The 19,386-nt window shown below is 37.1% G+C and overlaps 1 protein-coding gene across 1 annotated transcript in view; it reads right to left on the bottom strand.

Moving 5' to 3' along the window:
* Positions 1-16,534, bottom strand: part of LOC129219812 (guanylate cyclase 32E-like) — a 123,034-nt gene extending 106,500 nt beyond the window's left edge. Inside the window, exons 1-3 of the mRNA XM_054854117.1 lie at positions 16,367-16,534; positions 13,669-13,917; positions 5,332-5,632 (exon numbers count right to left, since the gene is read on the bottom strand). Of these exons, the coding sequence (XP_054710092.1) occupies positions 5,332-5,632; positions 13,669-13,917; positions 16,367-16,534 (718 nt within the window). The remainder of the gene's footprint in view (positions 1-5,331; positions 5,633-13,668; positions 13,918-16,366) is intronic.
* Between the last annotated feature and the right edge of the window lie 2,852 nt (positions 16,535-19,386).

The following is a 19,386-nucleotide window of genomic DNA, read 5'->3' as shown; positions in this document are numbered from 1 at the left end:
CATGTCAAATATCGGAATGATCGGGAATTGTCGCTCTGTCCATTGTAATAAATAAATAAAACATAATGAAATACATAAACAATCAGATATTAAAACTCTATTAGCTTCTTTTGAAAAGAATTGGCCGGGTGGTTAAGCTCAAGAGCACGGGTTCAAACCAGGATCGAACTTTCACGATGAGAAAAATTGTCAGTGTTCATGTTAAACATTCCTTGAGTATTTTTTTGGTATGGATGCACTGAGCAAAATTAAATTCCTAGCAGAATTTTGTAGTTGACGTAGTCAAAAAAAAAAAAAAAATAAAAAAAAAATGCTGGGGTGTTCTGAAATGTTTTCCGTTGATTTGATAACCCTGGAAAAGTAGACTGTAGCCCAATAACGCCATAATTGGTATTATTAGGACTCCGGTATCCTTATTACGGAACCAAAGGATCGGGTTGAGAATGTGATCTAGTGCTGCACATGGTTCATATAATTTGTGCCCGAACTGTGAGCAAGAGTGACAACAAAAAAAAAAAAAAAAATTAAAAAATTAATTTGAATTTTGACATTTCGAATTCAAATTATGTTTTTTGGAATCACGAGTGTGTTTATGTAGGCGTGTGTGTTTGTGTGTGTGGGGGGTATGTTTATGTGGGGGGTATGAGTATGTGGGCAGTGTGTGTAGGTGTGTGTATGTGCTTGTGTGTGTGTAGGTGTATGTGTTTGTGTGTGTAGGTGTATGTGTTTCGTGTGTGTGTGTAGGTGTATGTATTTGTGTGGGGGGGGGGGAGGGAATGTGCATCTGGGCAGTTGTGCGTATGTGTTTGTGTATGTGTGTGTAGGTGTATGTATTTGTGTGTGCGCGTGTGTGTAGTTGTGTATGTATGCGCGTGTGTGTAGCATATGGATGCAGCCTGGAGACGATTTTCACCGTAGGAGCAGCATCGTGAGGAGCCGGTCGACGGTGGTGTTGGCAGAGGGTGCTGGTGAGAAAATAAAATGATAGCACATCAAAACAGTCAAATGAGAACAATCAACAATCATGATTGCTCAAAAGGAAAGAAACTAAAGGAAAAGGACCAGGAAATAACGATTGATCAGTGTCCCGAATGTAACTATTAAGTTTTCGCTTTTCCATAAAAGTAAATATGAAACCTTTGATAGTGTTTTTGGGTTCATGAAATGCTGTTTGAAACTATAATGTTATAGACAGTAAATAATTTTTCAATTTCCCTGAGTTCGATAGTACTTTTACTTTTCCGCATTTTTCAGAGTAGGTTTTATTGTATATCCGTGTTCCCCTAATAAGGTCAATTCGCCTTTTTTGTGAAACTGCTGATAAACGTATAATTTAAACTTAAATTTTCCAATGGATTGATTTTCCTCTTATTTTTTATGATCCTTTGCTGAACGCACAGAACTTGGAGAAAATTTAGTTTGAAATGAGCAAGACATAAGGCCCTGAATTTTATGTTGACCTTATTTGACACACACACGCGCACACATATATTGTGTGTGGCAAACGCTTTGTTTTTCCTTCCCTGGAAAACGTTAAAACGACAGGGAAAAGTAAAGGTATTTCCACTTCAATACTAAATGCGCATTCGTCAGAAAATAAAGTTACCTTATTAATCTGTTTTTCGACACTTGAAATTGCTCCAGTAACTGCATCCAAAACGTAATACAAGCTTTCCAAGAATGTGATGAAATAACAAACTTTCAAAAATATGTTATTTTGTTTGTAACTAAACTTCGTAATTTCACAACAAACACAAAATAGATTGAAAGCATTTTTCCGCAGTCAGCAAAGAGTTATTAAACGCCCACGGATCCCTGCGATCTGCGAACTTCCAGCAAACAAAATTATTTTTCAGAATATGTCTAGCATCAAAATAAACATTTGAGTCTCGATCAAATAACTTTTTCAATCCAAATAAATTGAAAATATTTTCGTCCGAGAATCAGATGTTATTGCACGCAAGAAACTTTGAGTACTTTGAGTTATTTTCTTCCTTCAATATAACTTGTGTTTAAAGTTTTGTGATCCATCCTATTAACCCTTAATTGAGAACGATATCGTATGCGGGCTCTTCAGATATGAGAGATGCCGAGTCGAGACCTCTTGAAAATGAAGCACTTTGAAAGGTATTGTAGTTAAGAGAAATGAAAAAAATACCTTAGTCCAAAATGTAAAAACATGAACAACGACGGAAAACGAGCTGATGTGTGCATCACATGACTTCCTTTTACTCCAATTTAATGTCATTTTCCCATTATTGGCAATTTTAATGTGATTCAATAGTTTACTCTCTAAATATCACCAACAGTGGCCAAATTGAAACCAGATTTTAAAAAAGAAAAAAGAACCCCAAATTTGTCGCCAAGTTGGCGACCAAAAGACTGGTTATATATCGCCAAGTGTCCGCCAAATTATAACACCACTTGAGTTTACATCGAAATTAACAATGATTCCCCCCCCCCAAGGGGCAAAAGACCCCCTTAAGAACATCCGAATGCAACCAAAAAAGGTGCACAACTAGACCCCACTAGGAGTCTACGTACTAAATTTAAATTTTCTAGGACATACCGTTTTTGAGTTATGCGAAATACATACACACACGCATACGCACATACGCACTTACGCACACACGCAAAATGGATATTTCGGGTGTCTATACGTTCCTAGGCATATATACACGTGTGGTCGAGTCGAAAAAAAAAAAAAACCAACATTCATTCGAGGGTGAGCAAAATAGAAATTAAGCCCGATATTTGAGTGAAATTTTTTTTCGCGAATACAATACTTTCTTTTTTGTAAAAGGAAGTAAAAAGCGAAAAATTGTTCGAGGAGTCTTCGGAGCACGCTTGTCCAATTTTCTACTACACTCACTGTAAAAACAAATGTGTAAGGTTACCAGTATTAATGGGTGTAACGTTGCACGAATTCTGAAGTGTAGCATCATTGTTTTAAAATCTCAAATTGTTGGAGGAACCTTGCACTACGGTTCCAGTAGAATGGGGTCGTTTCCTAAATTTTGAAAGTATGTTTTTCTGAAAGAGCATGCTTAAAAGCATTGGATTGAACCATTTTTAAAATAATTTGACAACGTTTTTACTATTTAAAAAAAAAAAAATTAAGTCAGTGCACAGACTCAATTTCATTTTCTACGCTTCTGCGCATGACATCACAAATGATGAACTGCCATTCGCTGTTGTCATCCGCGCAGAGATAAATATTTAATTCGCTTCTTTACTCATATTTATGGCAACGATATGGTTGATAACAAGCATAGAGCGCAATATTTAATTTTCTTCTTGATCATCATAAAGTGGAATCGCGGTAGAGAGCAAGAGTAATCGTTCAGTGCGCCAATGGAATACGCGCTTAAGTTCATCATTTGTGACGCAATAAAGACCACGCCTTGTTTGAAAAATCGGACACTTTGAAAAATTAATTAAAAAATAACTGTTGGAAAAATGAAAGTATTTTCTGGGTCCATGTTATTTTTTTGTTCATTCTATCAACTTCAGTGACAAAAAGTACTACTTTTGATTGAAGGAAACCACCCCATTTAAAAAGCATGTGTAAAAATCAGAAACAGCGCAGAACATGTAATTTCTTATTACAGGAACGTAAAACGACCTTGGTAACCGAGTGGTAAAAGCTCTTGCTTTGCGAGTCCGGGAGATTTGCGTTCTGGGTTCTGACTCCGCTCAGGTCATTTCTTCCCATCGTGCAATAAAAATGCCTTGTTTGTACATTAAAATAAATAAATATTGTACTTTAAAATAATTGCTGTATATTACTTGTTAAAAAGTGTAAACTTGATAAATCGTCCAAGAAAGTCAGACGAAAGCTCAATTTTCGGTAATGTGTAACCTTTCAAGCAATTTCTCTGTAAGCATACCGAGTGGTATCCTTACGCAGAAATGAGTGAGATGCTACGCTAATAATTATTGTACATTACTTGTTAAAAAGCATGAACTTGATAAATCGTCCGAGAAAGTCAAATGAAAGCTCAATTTTTGGCAATGTGTAATCTTTCAAGCAATTTCTCTGTAAGCTTAATACTCTGGTGTAACTTTACGCAGAAATGAGTGAGGCGTTACGCTATAGTTACATTATCATGATGTAACCTTCTACAAAAGATGTGCAACTTAACATCAGTTATATAAGTTAAGTTACTCCAAAGTAGTGAAGACAGCTAAGCTACTACCGATTTTATGGAGTAACACAAAATTTTTTATCCAACGAAAAAAATAAATTAGCAGTTGGATTTCCTACCACATGTTTCATGAAAAATTTCTCACCATCCCAGACTTTTAAAATGTTGTATTCATTAACTTTGTATAGATTATTTTTTAAACAAAACATTGTAAAGTGGGCCAATATGTCCAATACCCAGGGTGCATTAGACCGTTTTGGTCAAGAGCGCTTGAGTCAAATAAGCTCTTATGGGATTTTTAAGGGATGGGTGCTGTCAATTTTCTGCACCCCGAAAATTTACAATTGGTCACTTGGATCCCGGGTTTCGAACTCGCGACCAACGAGATACGAAGCCAAAAAAAAAAAAAAAAATTACATTAATTTGAATTTTTAGCATCTTGAATTCAAATTATGTTTTTCGCAATCACGAGCGCGTGTGTGTATGAATGCGCGTGTGTGTTTGTGCAGGCGCATGTGTGTGGGTGCGTGTGTGTGTGTGTATATGTATGCATGTGTGTGGGTGCGTGTGTGTGTGTATATGTATGCATGTGTGTGCGTGGTGTGCATGCAGTGCTATGTGTGTACGCGCGCGCGTGTGTAGGCCTTCGTGTGTATGTATGTAGGCATATGTGTATGTGTCTGTGTGCAGGCATGAGTGTGTGTATGTGTTTGTGTGTGTGTGTAGGAGTATGTGCTTGTGTCTGTGCGCAGGCATGAGTGTGGGTGCGTGTGTGTGTGTGTATATGTATGTATGTGTGTGCGTGGTGTGCATGCAGTGCTGTGTGTGTACGCGCGCGCGTGTGTAGGCCTTCGTGTGTGTGTATGCGGGCATATGTATTTGTGTCTGTGTGCAGGCATGAGTGTGTGTATGTGTATGTGTGTGTTTAGGAGTATGTGTTTGTGTCTCTGCGCAGGCATGAATGTGTGTATGTGTGTGTGTATGCGTGTGTGTGTAGGATATGGACGCAACCTGGAGACGGTTTTCGCAAGAGGAGCAGCATCGTGAGGCCGGGTCGACGCGTGGTGCTGGCAGAGGGAGGTGGCGGGAAAATAAAATCATAGGAATTCAAAACAGTCAAATAAAAACAATAAGCAATCGTGATTGCTCAAAAAAAAAAAAAAAAAAAAAATCAAGATCTTACCTCTCGTTTGCCTGTAGGTATCCCTGATAATGTTTCTAAGAGTCCTGTTATCCTTAGTGAGATAATCCCCAGGAAGGTAAAACGTCTTGGCGATGTCTATCCGATGTGCCAAGGCCAGCTTGACCAGCGCATCCGCCACTTGCTTGTGGGACGGGTCATCGGCGACCAGCAGGATGACGCTCGTCCACATGTAGTGCTTCAGGAGGGATATGATGGACGTGGACATTTTGGAGCTCGGAGGGAGCGTGCGCGCGAATGTGGTGAAGATGGATTTGTTGGAGACCTTGCTGTCTGAGCATTTCTGAAAATATAAAGAAAAATCAGAATTTGAATGTTACATACATTGGAAGAAAATTTCGAAATGTCTCACATTATTTCCGGGCAGCGCTCCAGTATTTTTTCGGGTTTATACCAGTTTCTCGGAAAAAAACAAGCATACTGTCTGACCATCGTTTTCGTGGAAAGGCTAATATCCGGTTTATAGGCGGAAATGGACGTATCTATTTCTTTATAGGGATGTTAGTTGGTTTGTTTCAGATGTGCACTTTTGCCTCTCTATTATTTAGCCTTAGTTTTGTAAAAATGAAAGCTTGCTCACAGCAACATTTTTTAAATCTAAAGTAAATTCGATGTATATTCTCAGGGCAGAAATTAATTGATTTATTTATTCATAACAAAGTTTTGAGCTTACCATTTTGCTTTTACGTTCCTGAACGAAATGAAAACATTTTATTTTCTTTTTGTTGTTTCCATGGTAACTATTTTTGTTTCCTCTTATTTTATTTTTGAGGATGAAATAAACGAAGAAGACACTAGAGTGACATTATAAAACGCGTGCATCAAATCCCATCGTTATTTTCCCTTCTCCCCCTGCTAGATTCACTCAGATGGAATCGTCTTTACTTGGCAGATTGCCGAATTACATACAATCAGTGGTCAAACAGTATTTGTGAAAAGTTTCATAAATACAGGCTTCTCAATCTTGTGAAAAACAATAATAGATACCAGTGTGAAGACATACTCAGCTCCTTCATAGATGTTTCACCTTCAGCTTTCCGTACGGTCCTTCCAGATTGACAGAATCCTAAACAAGGGCGAAATGCTGTCTATAGATAAAGTAGCTCTGCAGGCAAATAAGCTGTTATGTATTTGCTCGCAATTCTGCTTTAGCCTCGGTCATAATTGCTTTAGAAGCTTTCCTGGCAAATCAGGAAGGTGCTAAGCTATTACTATAAAAGTATCTTAAGTTTTTTTGGAAAGTAGATGATTTATCCCGGAAACAAGACTGTCTTTTAGAAAGATTCCAGGTTATTTTCCAGTTACTGACTTTTAGCGGAAAGTTTTCCTGTTTTCTTTGCCAGATATTGTTGCTGGAAAGAATTGGGCACACTAGCAGTTCATCTTTTTTCTAGTAACGTTCTTGTATTTTTTGTGCTGCGTAACAACTTCGTAACCACAGAGGAAGTATCCAGGAATTATTTCATTTTGAGTTAGCTAGAAAAGATCTGAGAAGACCGGTTATTGTGAGGCTCTGCGAAGTTGAGCTACGACTCTGACGATATTTACCTCTCTTTCGGTAAATAGGGTGGGGTAATTGGCGCTAAGTTGGGTAGAGGAACTTTCTTAGTAGTTTTTCTAAAATATTCCAACTAAACTCTGAGCCATGTTTACCTCTCTTTTGGTAAATGGGGGGGGGGGGGGGTAATTGGTGCTAAGTTGGGTTGATAAACTTTCTTAGTAGTTTTTCTAAAATATTCCAACTAAAATCCAAGTCAATAACACGTCTATTTTTCACTAAACTCCCCTAAAACAGGTAAACATGGTCAAGGTCAGAGCTCAACTAACCAGAGCTGCACTATACTTGCTTTTGCGTCACGTGACAGTTCTTCGTGACTCCTTGACGTGGTATTATTGGCGGTTTTAGGTTGTTATTGACTTAATTGTGCGATCTCCAGTCCTGCAAAGAACTTCCAGCCAAAAAAAGGGGGATAAATGGCAATCTAACTTCCTTGAAATTCGGAAGGGGGGGGGGAGGAGCAAAATGTCACGTGACAATTGAACAAAAAAAAATTGCGTCATGTTGGTGATTGGGATGCAAAACTTTGATATCGCAGTCAGATGTTTGGTCTAAGAGTGTGACGCTCAGAAAGGTAATAACACAAAATAAATTTATGGGTAACTTTGTCAAACTTTTGAGTGTGAGCAGCAAGAATACATTTAAGTTCACAATGTATTTTTAACACTCTTTACTCATCTCTCTCCGCGTGAAGAATCTCTGTGATGGTACTATTTGGATGTTTCTGCAACTAGAAATTACATGCTTGCATGATTTGGAACGTAAACGCGTATTAACCGCATGTCTGTGTTACAAATCACGTTAATTGGGGGTAGAATGGGGTGGTTTCTTTCAGTCAAAAGAACTACTTTTAGTCATTGAAATGGATAGAATGAGCAAAAAAAAAAAAAAAAAATTACACAGACCCAGAAAATACTTTTATTTTCCCAACAATTTTTTTTTAATTAATTTTTTTAAATGTCTGATTTTTCAAACAAGGCGTGGTCTTTATGACGTCACAAATGATGCAGTTTGGCGCATCTTTCTACCACGGTTCCACGTTATGATAATCAAGCAGCGAATTAAAATTGCGCTCTACGCTTACTTGCTATCAACCATATCGTTGCCAATATACGGGAGTAAAGATGCGGATTAAATATTTTGTTCTGTGAATGGAAACATTGAATGGCATTTCATCATTTGTGATGTCACACGACAGAAGTGCAAACAAGGAAAGCGCAGAGATTTAAGTAATTTTTTAAAAATATTAAACTTAAATAAATTATTTAAAAAATGGTCAGGTCCTATGTTTTTAAGCATGCTCTTTCAGAAAAAAATACCTTTAACATTTTGGAAACGACCCCATTTTGAAATTGGCACAAGGCTAGGTGAAGAATTATTTTCCTTTTCCACTGCATTCAAAAAGTTTATTAACGCATACAAATTTGACATGAGAGTTTTATGAAATAGTCTGTTCCTATCACTTTAACCAAAATATCGATTCAAATGTTTTCACAAGTTTTAATGACATGCAAAGACGTTTTATAAACTTTAACATCACTAAATATATTAACATTTATTTTCGCAGAATAAATTAAAAGCACATTTTACTATCCAAACTATTTTATTAATTTTCAACGTTTTTCTTGATTTTGACGTTAATCCACAAAAACTGTCTTCTTAACCAGTCAACTTCTGTTTTCATTCAGAGTTTTTAATTAAAAGAGAACGAATGTTCTGCAAAGAAGGTTGAACTTGGTCAATTTAAGCACATAAGTCTTTGTTTGAGAATAACAAGAAAGTAATTTTCCCAAAATACTAAGCTCTGTCCCTACTTATTTATTTCTAAGGTTTTTTTAATGACAAATAGTACGTATTATTACTGCTTTTGTGCTCAAACTTGATGTAACTAAACATTTCCTAGCGCTTTGTTACCTCATTTTTATCCCTAACCCTCAATTTCAGAGAAAAGTTTGTTCTTTAGCTAGATCAGAATAAATAAAAAGCCTCGCATGTATTTAAAGCATAAACAACTAAAATATACTCATCATTCCATGGTACAATAAATACTTTTCGTTTCACATAAAAAAATAGCAGAACATTTATAACGCTTCAGAGAATTCTTTTGAATTAAAAAAAAAATAGTTAGAAAGCCATTGAGAGAAAAAAAGTTTTTAAATAGGGATTTGTCACTTTTTTGGTTTCAAATATATTCCTTATTCGCCGAAAAATGTCAAATCCTCTAAGACACCAAATCTTTTGTACTATTTCAATATTTTATTTTCGTAGAAGAGGAACAAAGAAACAGAAAAAAGGATACAAATCAAACAGAAACCTCAAAAATTACTGCCTTTGTGTTCAAAAATTTAATACAAAATTTCTTTAGCGCTATGCTACCTTATTTTTTGTTACTAACAATGAATTTCATAGAAGATTTCGCTCTTTAGCTTCATCAAAATAAATACAAACTTTCCTCTGTGTTTAAAGTATAAATAAATAAAATTAACTTATCATCCCATCATACGAAAAAATAATTTTTGTTTCATATCAAAAGATATTAGTACATTTCTAATACGACAGAGATATTTTCTTTACTAATAATAAAGCTGAAAGTCTCTCTGTCCGCATCTCTGTCTGTCAGGATCTCTGTGACGTGCATAGCGCCTAGACCGTTCGCCCGATTTTCATGAAATTTGACACAAAGTTAGTTTGTAGCATGGGAACGTGCACCTCGAAGCGATTTTTCGAAAGTTCGATGTGGTTCTTTTTCTATTCCAATTTTAAGAACAAAATTATCATAAGATGGACGAGTAAATTACGAAATTATCATAACGTGGAACAGTAACATGGGTACAAGCCAATTGGCGGAAAAATTCACCACACATTATTTGTAAATATACAGGCGAACCAAAAGACCTTTTAATTTCTCTATTACGGGCAAAGCCGTGCGTGTATCACCAGTCTTAAATAAAAAAATGTTAGCGATTGAGACAGAAAAAGAAGCACATTTCAATATACTTTGGGATTTGTCATTTTTCTCGTAAAAAGCATCTTCCCTCTTCGTCGAAAAGTGTTAATTCTTTACGACACCAAATCTTTTGTTTTATTTCGTAATTTTATTAGCAGAAGGGGGAAAACAAAACACAACAATGTATACAAATCAGCCAGAAACCTCAAAAAACACCAGTCTCCGGGTTTATCTCATCTCTCTGCCTGATTTCGAAAGCTCTTCGTCAAGCAAGAGCTTCGGGAGAAATATCCGTTTCCAGGAAAAAGAAAACCGGAGAATCCCTTTCGCAAGGTTGATGGCTCTTAAAAGGGTCAACAGGATCGTGAATGATTGGATGCTGTCAAGGGGATGGACTGTACTTTTGACGTATCGGAGAAGGTGCTTAGCTCCAGACCACTGTCTCGTGTCAATATTGCTGTTTCTAGAGTTAGACGTGTAATTTTCGATATGTGAGGGGAGATTTCGACTGACATGTGACGTAATCTTATCCCATGTGTGACTCTGCTCTGAAAATTATCAGTAAAGATTTTACTGAAATTCTAAGACCGTTTTTCACTTCTCACTATTTCGTAAGCTTTTTTGTCTATGACTCGTTGGTTCCCTATTTTTGGAGTGAAACGTTTTACGCAAGGGCTTTGCTTTGAAATTCTGATCGGCAACTTTTTGTGAAGTGACGTAGTTGTTTTTTAATTGTAACCAAAAACAATGATAGATAAATTAAAAATTAATTTGAATTTTGACATCTGGAATTCAAATTATCTTTTTCGCAATCACGAGTGTATGTGTGATTGTTTGTGTATGTATGCAGGCATGAGTGCGTGGGTATGTGTGTGTGTGTGTGTGTGTGGGCCCTGGAGTGTGATATGATAATAAACTGTTTTAATTAAATCTGCACAAATTCATTTTGTGTACATCGCAATACAAGGTCTACAATGACTCACGATGTAGAAATTTCGATATCGCCATGCCCATGAGCATAACTCTAAACTCAATCTACACAATAACAAGAAGTTTTGTCTAGAACTAGACGAGCCTACTTTCCCGTATACCCATACTACTTTCTAGTATCTGATCAATATTCTCAAAAATAGCTAAAATCGCAAATGTTTTCAAACATATTTTTAAAATACTTTAAGCTGATTTCTGGGAATAAAATATTCCTCACTCATCTAAAAAAAATTAGATGCGTAAAAAAAAAATTAAAAAAAATGGAACAAATAAAATAGCAGCAACTTTTAAACAAAACAGCTAAATCGTTTATTTTTCCCCTGTTGCCAAAAAACAATTTTTTTAAATGCATTAATGCACTTACCAAAATAAATAAAAACAATAAATTGTCAATTTAAAGAAATAATTTTCATTGTCAAAAAAAAAAAAAAATCGTCTGCGGATATCTTTATGTAGAAACATAAATGACTTCGAGTTTATTCGCCGAAAACTGAATACCTAAATTAAAACTTGAGCGTAAAAATAATAACAAGCCAGATCAACAATAATTGTTTCACAGTCAAAACCATAGCTGCGGAGTCGGAATCGGAGTCGATCTCATTTTGGGGTAAAGGAGTCGGAGTCGAATATCTAAGAATCGAAATCAGTCATTTGTCCTCCGTGTATAAATTTTTGCCAAAGCTACGAAGTCAGAGTCGAAGTCGGGGAGTCGGAGTTCGATGAATTGTCGGGCACAGGAGTTGGATTCGGAGTCAAGTGCCCCTAAATTCTCGGAGTCGAAGACTGGAGTTTGGCGTCAATAGCTATTTCCAACAAAATTTGTTAGAAGTAAATCCGCCTTCAAGTACGGAATCTACATTGACTTTCAGTTTCCCCGTAGGCGCTAATGTTAAGGGATTTGAACTGTTCAAAATTGAACGGAAAATTGTTCAAATCAAAAAGATATTTTATATACAATTTTTTCCTCAAAAGCTTTTTCCTACAGAGTTTGTTTGAAGCAAATTCGCCTCACAGTTCGGAATTGCCTTGAATTTCCCCGTAGGCGCTAATGTTAAGTTTTTTTGAACTGTTAAAAATTGAAGAAAAAATAGTTCAAATCAAAAAGTGAAATATGGGAATGAGGTTTCCTCGCAGAGATCTTTTGAACAAAAAAAAGTTTGTTCGAATCGGACTATTCATTCGAAAGTTATTAGGGGGTGACAGACAGACAGACCGACAGACATTTTCCCCCATCTCAATACCCTACTTTCCAATTTTTAATTTTTCGATACATATTTAATTATTTTATTTATTTTTGACTTTTTTTTCTTCTTCGCGATATTTTTAAGATGCATTAAGCCTTCTTTCATGCTTTTTTCTTCTTTTTCTGACTGTTACTGGGAAAGTAGGCTAAAAAAGAAGAATATGAATTTGAATTCTGAAGTTTTGAATTCAAATTATGTTTTTCGCAATCACGAACTGCGACAGGACCCTACTCATTGGAGTTATTGTTTCTAGAAACGGCTCATGTCTCCCCAAGCCTGCCTCTCCTCCTGGGCGGTTACGTGTTTATAGCTGTGTGTGTAAGTGTGTAGGCTTGTGTGTGTGTGTGTGCGCACGGACCGGTGTGTATGCACGTAGGCGTGTGTGAGTGTATGTGTGTAAAGTCGTATGTGTGTATGTGTGTGAGCATGCGTGTGCGTAGGATATGGACGCCTCCGACGAGGAGAAGCGGATAGCTCAGGTCCGGAACAGCCGCGCCGCCTGCAGAGGACGGTGGGCGGTGGTGCTGCAGACGCCCCTAGTCCTAGCTGAAAAAGTAACTACAACGCCAAGGACGGTCAAATGAGGACAATAAGCAATCGTGATTTCTCAAAAAAAAGAAGAAAATTAATTTGAATTCTGAAATTTTGAATTCAAATTATGCTTTTCGCAATCACAAACTACGACAGGACTCTACTCATTGGAATTATTGTTTCTAGAAACGGCTCCCGTCCCCCCAAGCCAGCTCCTCCTCCTGGGCGGTTACGTATGCATAGTTGTGTGTGTGTGTGTGTGTGTGTAGGTTTGTGTGTGCGCGTAGACCTGTGTGTATGCACGTAGGCGTGTGTGAGTGTATATGTGTGAAGTCGCGCGTGTGTGTGTATGTAAGACATTGATGCCTCCGATCAGGAGAAGCGGATAGCTCAGGACCGGAGGAGCCGCGCCTGCAGAGGACGGTGGGCGGTGGTGCTGCAGAGGCCCCTGGTGCATTCTGAAAAAGGAACCGTACATCAAAGACGGTCAAGTGAGGACAATAAGCAATTGTGATTGCTCATAAAAAGAGCGCCATCGATGATGGGGGCTGGGGGCACATTGAATACGTCGCTGACAGTGATGTTCCCATTAGTTTTTCTGAGGGTATACTCCCAGTAATTCATTGCGAACAATATGTGTATGCGATCATATAGCTACATAATATGTCATAATATGCCTGAGGGTGTACGCTCGCTATGTGTCTAAAAATTTTTTGAGAGTATACGGCGTATATAGAGTATATACCCTATGGGACGGGTGGTGCTGGACCAAACATTGCTCTGCTTCTGGTCTGATTCATAAAAAATAGAAACAGAGCTGTCATCAGGGCCCCATTCAACGAGTTAAACCTCAATTAGTAGTAGGCACAGGGGGCCCTGGAGTGTGATATGATAATAAACTGTCTTAATTAAATCTGCACAAATTCATTTCGTTTACATCGCGATGCAAGGTCTACAATGCCTCACGATGTAGAAATTCCGACATCGCCCTGCCCATGAGCATCTATCTAAACTCACTCTACACAATAAAAAGAGGCAAAAGTACTCACATATGATATGATGGGCATGTCCCATGCGGCCGCTACCAGGGCTTCATGTTCGCAGCTCTCGTCGAACCCGATGAAGGCGACAACGCCATCCTCCCTCATGGATGTCATCCGGCGAATGGCCTGGGCGGAATCCGGCGATCCGGAATCGTAGGCTATGAACTGCAGGTTGTGATCCGGTAGGAGCATGGGGTCCTTGTTCACTAGGTCGACGGCCAACGGAACGGCCCCTGCTATTAACTTCCCGAGGTCCTGAAAGAATAATAAGATACACTGTAAAAATTCCGAAATGTCACCGATTATTTCCGTGAAACGCATCGGGATTTCCTAGTTTTTCATGAATCGTCTGTAAAATTCAAGTATAGTTGTTAAAAAGTTACCTGAATTGCTACATGTTGCAGAAAGCAGACTTCTCATTGCTTTGGAAAATATTTTTAGCTACCAGTTTAAAGATTGACTGAACGTATTTATTGAGTGCGTCGGCTTCAGTTTGATTGCGACCCATACATAGACTGAGCTCCCAATGAGAGTGAATAAGTCTCTGGATTCCGTTGCTTTGAAATAATGTCAAGCAAGTGATGTGCCTGGTACTTTATTGTAATTCTGTCATAGCTTTGGCCGTGGCTGCAATAGTGCTTTTAGAGCTTTCTCGGTAAATCAAGAAAGTGTCAAACTGTTATTGAACAATCACGATTGCTTATTGTTCTCACTTGACTGTTTTGATGTGCTATCATTTTATTTTACCGCCAGCACCCTCTGCAGCATCACCGTCGACCGGCTCCTCCAGGTTGCATCCATGTCCTACACACACGCGCATACATGCACAACTTCACACACAAACAAACACATACACAAATACATACACCTACACACATATACACACAAACGCATACACACACTCAAAAACATACATACACACGCACGCATGCATACAGACACCTACACATATACACACAGGCCTACACAGAACTACCCACACACTCATGCCTACACACAACTACCCACACACTCATCACACTCATGCCTGCAAACAGACACAAACACATATGCCTACAACACATACACATTCCCCACCACACACAAACACTCATACACACAACTACCCACACACTCATACCTGCACACAGACACAAACACACATGCCTACACATACATACACATACCCCCTACACACAAACACACATACCCCCCACACACATAAACACACATGCTTACACACACACACACACACACACACTCGTGATTGCGAAAAACATAATTTGAATTTAAGAGGTCAAAATTCAAATTAATTTTTTTTTTAAACCTACTCTTGATAAATCAGGAAGGTGCCAAAGCTATTATTTTAAACCTACCTAAGTTTTCTTAGAAGGTTCCAGAGACATGAGTGGCTTTATCCGGGGCTATTTCTGAATTATTCAGGAATATTTCAGGAAGGTTACTGACTTTTAGCAGAAAAAGTTCCTGTTTTTGCAAGATATGTTACTAGCAGACATTGGACACATTAACTGCCCGTTATTTTCAGGAACGTTTCTGAATTGTTGTTACAACGTACAGTCATAGACTAATAATAAGAATAGACCGAGATATGGCAACCCTTTTGCTGTTCATAAATCAAACCATGTGACTGGTGGATATCCTAGCAACAGCGGACGTTGATCGTAGCAGACGATCAACGCCCTCGAGAAAGCAAAACGTTTACGCCATTACGTTCACGCCAACGCTGACGTAGCAGTTCCAAATGAAATAAAAGTTACTGAAAACTGTGATCAAAAACTAATTACGAATGTCAAAATAATGCATAATTAAAAGAAAAACAGTTCAATCTCTACCTGGAAAAAAAATTATAATGAAAACACATTACGTCTTAAAATACATGTCGAGTGCCAAACTATAGATAATCCTGCCATCTAGCAACCATGCTACCCAAGTTTTCACCAAGCCTCCCACCAGTCACATGATGTGAAATGAACCAATGAACCAAATTTTTCATCAGCAAGTCTGGGAAAGCTCGGTCTACTCTTATTATTACTGTCCAACCACGGATTGATTGGAATTTTTAAACGTCCAGATAAGACGAATCTATGTGAATAAGGGGGAAAAGTAAAAATTTGATGCACGTATTCAGCTCATTTGAATGAGACTCTGCTTCTGCAAAAACTGACATCGGTAAAAAAAATAATAGATTCTTCCATTTCCGGCTGTAAAACGGATGTTTGCCTTTCCATACAATCCGTGGTCAGACAGTAAAAAAACCCTCCCCTCTAAATGCAAATTTAAAATACAGTAGAACCTACATTATCCGAACCTCGATCAACTGAAACTCTCCGTTAGCTGAAGTCGGTCTCGTCTTTATTTTTTTTTTTTCACTTTCAACTATCATCCAAAATTTTCTCTTAACAAACACGCATTTTTAAAGTTTTTTCTTTCCCTCACATTCGTTTTGTATGCAAGTCGTCCTTTCCAAACTGAGAGTGCAGTTAATATTAAGACGAAGTTGGCAAAAACTTTTGCCGAATTTTTCAATTGGCGCAGTTGAAAATGCTACAGACGTTGTGAAAGATAGTGTTGCTGAATTTTTAGCACAATGAAAGGTTTTGAAAATTGTGAGGATAGAGAAATCAGTAGTCTATGCGTACAGTAACTGACAAAATATTTGTTCGTCGCCAAAGTCAAAAGCGAAAACAAAGCTATTTGCTGTTACCTTGAAACAGCTGAGGAATCCAATGGTAATATTAGGCTTGAATGGATCCAATGAAGTTTCCCCAATGGTGATGTTGAGTTGACTCAGATTCACGACGGTGCGATGAGGCTCTGGCTTTGCTCCAGTCAGAGCCACAATCAGACTTGTCACTAAGACCACCAAGGCCATGAGGTGTCAGAGACCATTGCAGATGGATAGAACTGTTAAAAGTTCATAGAGGAATATGTGGCACTAATTCAATATATTGGCTCCATTCTCCAGAAAATATGTTGGTTTCTTTTAAAGAAACGCCATTATATCGTAAGTAAAGAATTGGTGATAAATCTGAAAAGAAACAAATGTCATTAAAAAGAAAGACTCAGTAATAGCATACTTATAAGATCAGAACTACATTGTCATGCAAGGCACAAAAGTCATTCCTTTAGCTGAGTTCAAAATGAAAATTTGGGAGTTAAAGTTTTACGTCTCCGCAAATTTCTAAGAAGATTCTAAAAATATTTTTCAATCACAGTTGACTGCAAAAAACAGTATTTCAGAAAACTATGTTACGAAGAACCGCTTGGCGAAGATAACTCAATTCTGACGAAAGGTGCAGAAACAACTTCTGTGCTTGCCATGGGGGAACACTTCTTTGAATTTCATCAGTTCAAATGATGGGCAGTGATTTGGAAAATACCAGTACGAAAGTATGCCATGTTGAACAATGATTAGAATTTTCTCCAGTTATATCTTAACTAATAATAAAACTGAAAGTCTCTTTGTACGGAGGATGTCTGGATGTCTGGCTCTGCGTGACGCGCATAGCGCCTAGATCGTTCTGCCGATTTTCATGAAATTTGGCACAAAGTTAGTTTGTAGCATGGGGGTGTGCATCTCGAAGCGATTTTTCGAAAATTCGATGTGGTTCTTTTTCTATTCCAATTTAAGAACAAAAATATCATAAGATGGACGAGTAAATTACGAAATTATCATAACGTGGAACCGTAACATGGGCACAAGCCAATTGGCGAGATACGAAATTATCATAACGTGGAACCGTAACATGGGTACAAGCCAACTGGCGAGAAAATTCACCATACATTATTTGTAAATATACAGGCGAACCAAAAGACCTTTTAATTTTTCTATTACGGGCAAAGCCGTGCGGGTACGTACCACTAGTTCCTAATAAATGCTCAGTCTTCAATCCACTTAGATTCAAAACTTCCCAAATAGTTTATTAATCATTAATGAAGTCTAAAAGTGACACCATGGATGCAATTTTTTTTCTTTTTCGGAACAAAATTGATTACATTAATGTGTTTTGATGTTAAACCTTTTTATGCTTGTTAAATTAACTTAATTCTTATCTATCAATAATGGGGTCGTTTCCAAAATTTTAAAAGTATTTTTTTCTGAAAGAGCTTGCTTAAAAACATAGAATCTGACGATTTTTAAATAATTTATATAAGTTTAACATTTTTTTTAATAAAAATTACTTAAATCGGTGCTCTTTCATCGTTTAACGCTTCTGCCGATGACATCACAAATGATGAAATGCCATTCAGTGTTGCCATTCACGGTCCAAAGTATTTAATTCGCATCTTTACTCACGTGTATTGGCAACGATATGGTTGATAGCAAGCGTAGAGCGCAATTTTAATTCGCTTCTTGATTATCATAACGTGGAAATGCGGTAGAAAGATGTGCCATAGTGCATCATTTGTGACATCATAAAGACCACGCCTTGTTTGAAGAATCATTTTAATAAACATTTTTAAAATTATTTAAGGACATTTTAAAAAACTAATTAAAAAATAGCTGTTGGGAAAATAAAAGTATTTTCAGAGTCCATGTTATTTATTTATTTTTTTTTCTTACTTATTCTATCAATTTCAGTGACAAAAAATACTACTTTTGACTGAAGGAAACAACCCCATTTCTTTTACAAGTAAGTTTAAACTCAAGATTTATTGAGCTCAGTTTACTGCAGAACTCTTTTTATTGAATTCTTTCCCAACCTTTTGTGCTACGGCACATTCTCACTTTTCTTTTTTTTGTCTTCTCTCAAATCTTAAAAATATCCCTCTTAAAAAATCTCCTCGATTTATTAATTGAGACTTTTCGTGCTAGAGGCAGTTCAACAGTCTGGTTCTTGAGTCGAAAAGAATCCAAAACAATCAAGAATCTAGTCCAATGATGCAAGAGGGGAGAAGCACTAAGCTGAAGAATAAAGGTGAAAGAAAAATGGGAAAGATATGAAACACAGTAAAATGTCTTTGGAATTACATCACGTTTAGATTAAGCAGTCTTACTCTCGAATAGTTCGTTAGGTAGTTGAAAAGAATTTTTTCATTTCTTTCGACGTTCGGATACCTAATATCACTAGCTTTTACTTCTTTTCTGTAGTTAATTTTATTTGTTTCTTTTTTCTTTTTTTTTTTCATTTTATTAAGCTGTCAAGGACTATTTAGCCATTTTGATGTTTTGTGTCTGATGTAAGAGGTAAGTTTTCAGACAAATTTCTTTCATGTTAGGCAAAAGAAAAAAAAATTGAGATATTTGATTGAAACTTAGATGTGCTGAGAGAAAGAAATTTTGCAATTTTTTGAGTAATTCTACATTTTTGGGTGTTTTCACCGGGAAAAGATATATATTATAGAGAAAAGTTTGCCTTTTCCAATGCAGTTATAGTGTTGTATGCGCCGTATTTTCTGGAGTCAAAGTTTGAGAAATGGTAAACTTTTTGAAATCCTCGAAGATTTTGATAGAATTTTAAATTTTTTTATGCCATAAACAGAGCTGAATTTCGGATGACATAAAAATGAAGGTTGTGTGATTATTTATGCATGAGATATTCAGAGAAATTTAAAAAGTGTCATGTGACGTTTACCAGTCCCAAAGTGTCCCAAAGACGTCAAAATAAATAGAAACATCATGTTTTCGTCAAAGTAAGATTAATAAACAATCATCTTGCCCACTAGAGGAAAGTAAATAAATACATAAATGAAATATTTTAATTTCATTTCAACACATTTTAG

The sequence above is a fragment of the Uloborus diversus genome, chromosome 4, assembly GCF_026930045.1.
Source record: "Uloborus diversus isolate 005 chromosome 4, Udiv.v.3.1, whole genome shotgun sequence".
NCBI lineage: Eukaryota > Metazoa > Arthropoda > Arachnida > Araneae > Uloboridae > Uloborus > Uloborus diversus.
This window is presented reverse-complemented; position numbering and strand designations above follow the sequence as displayed.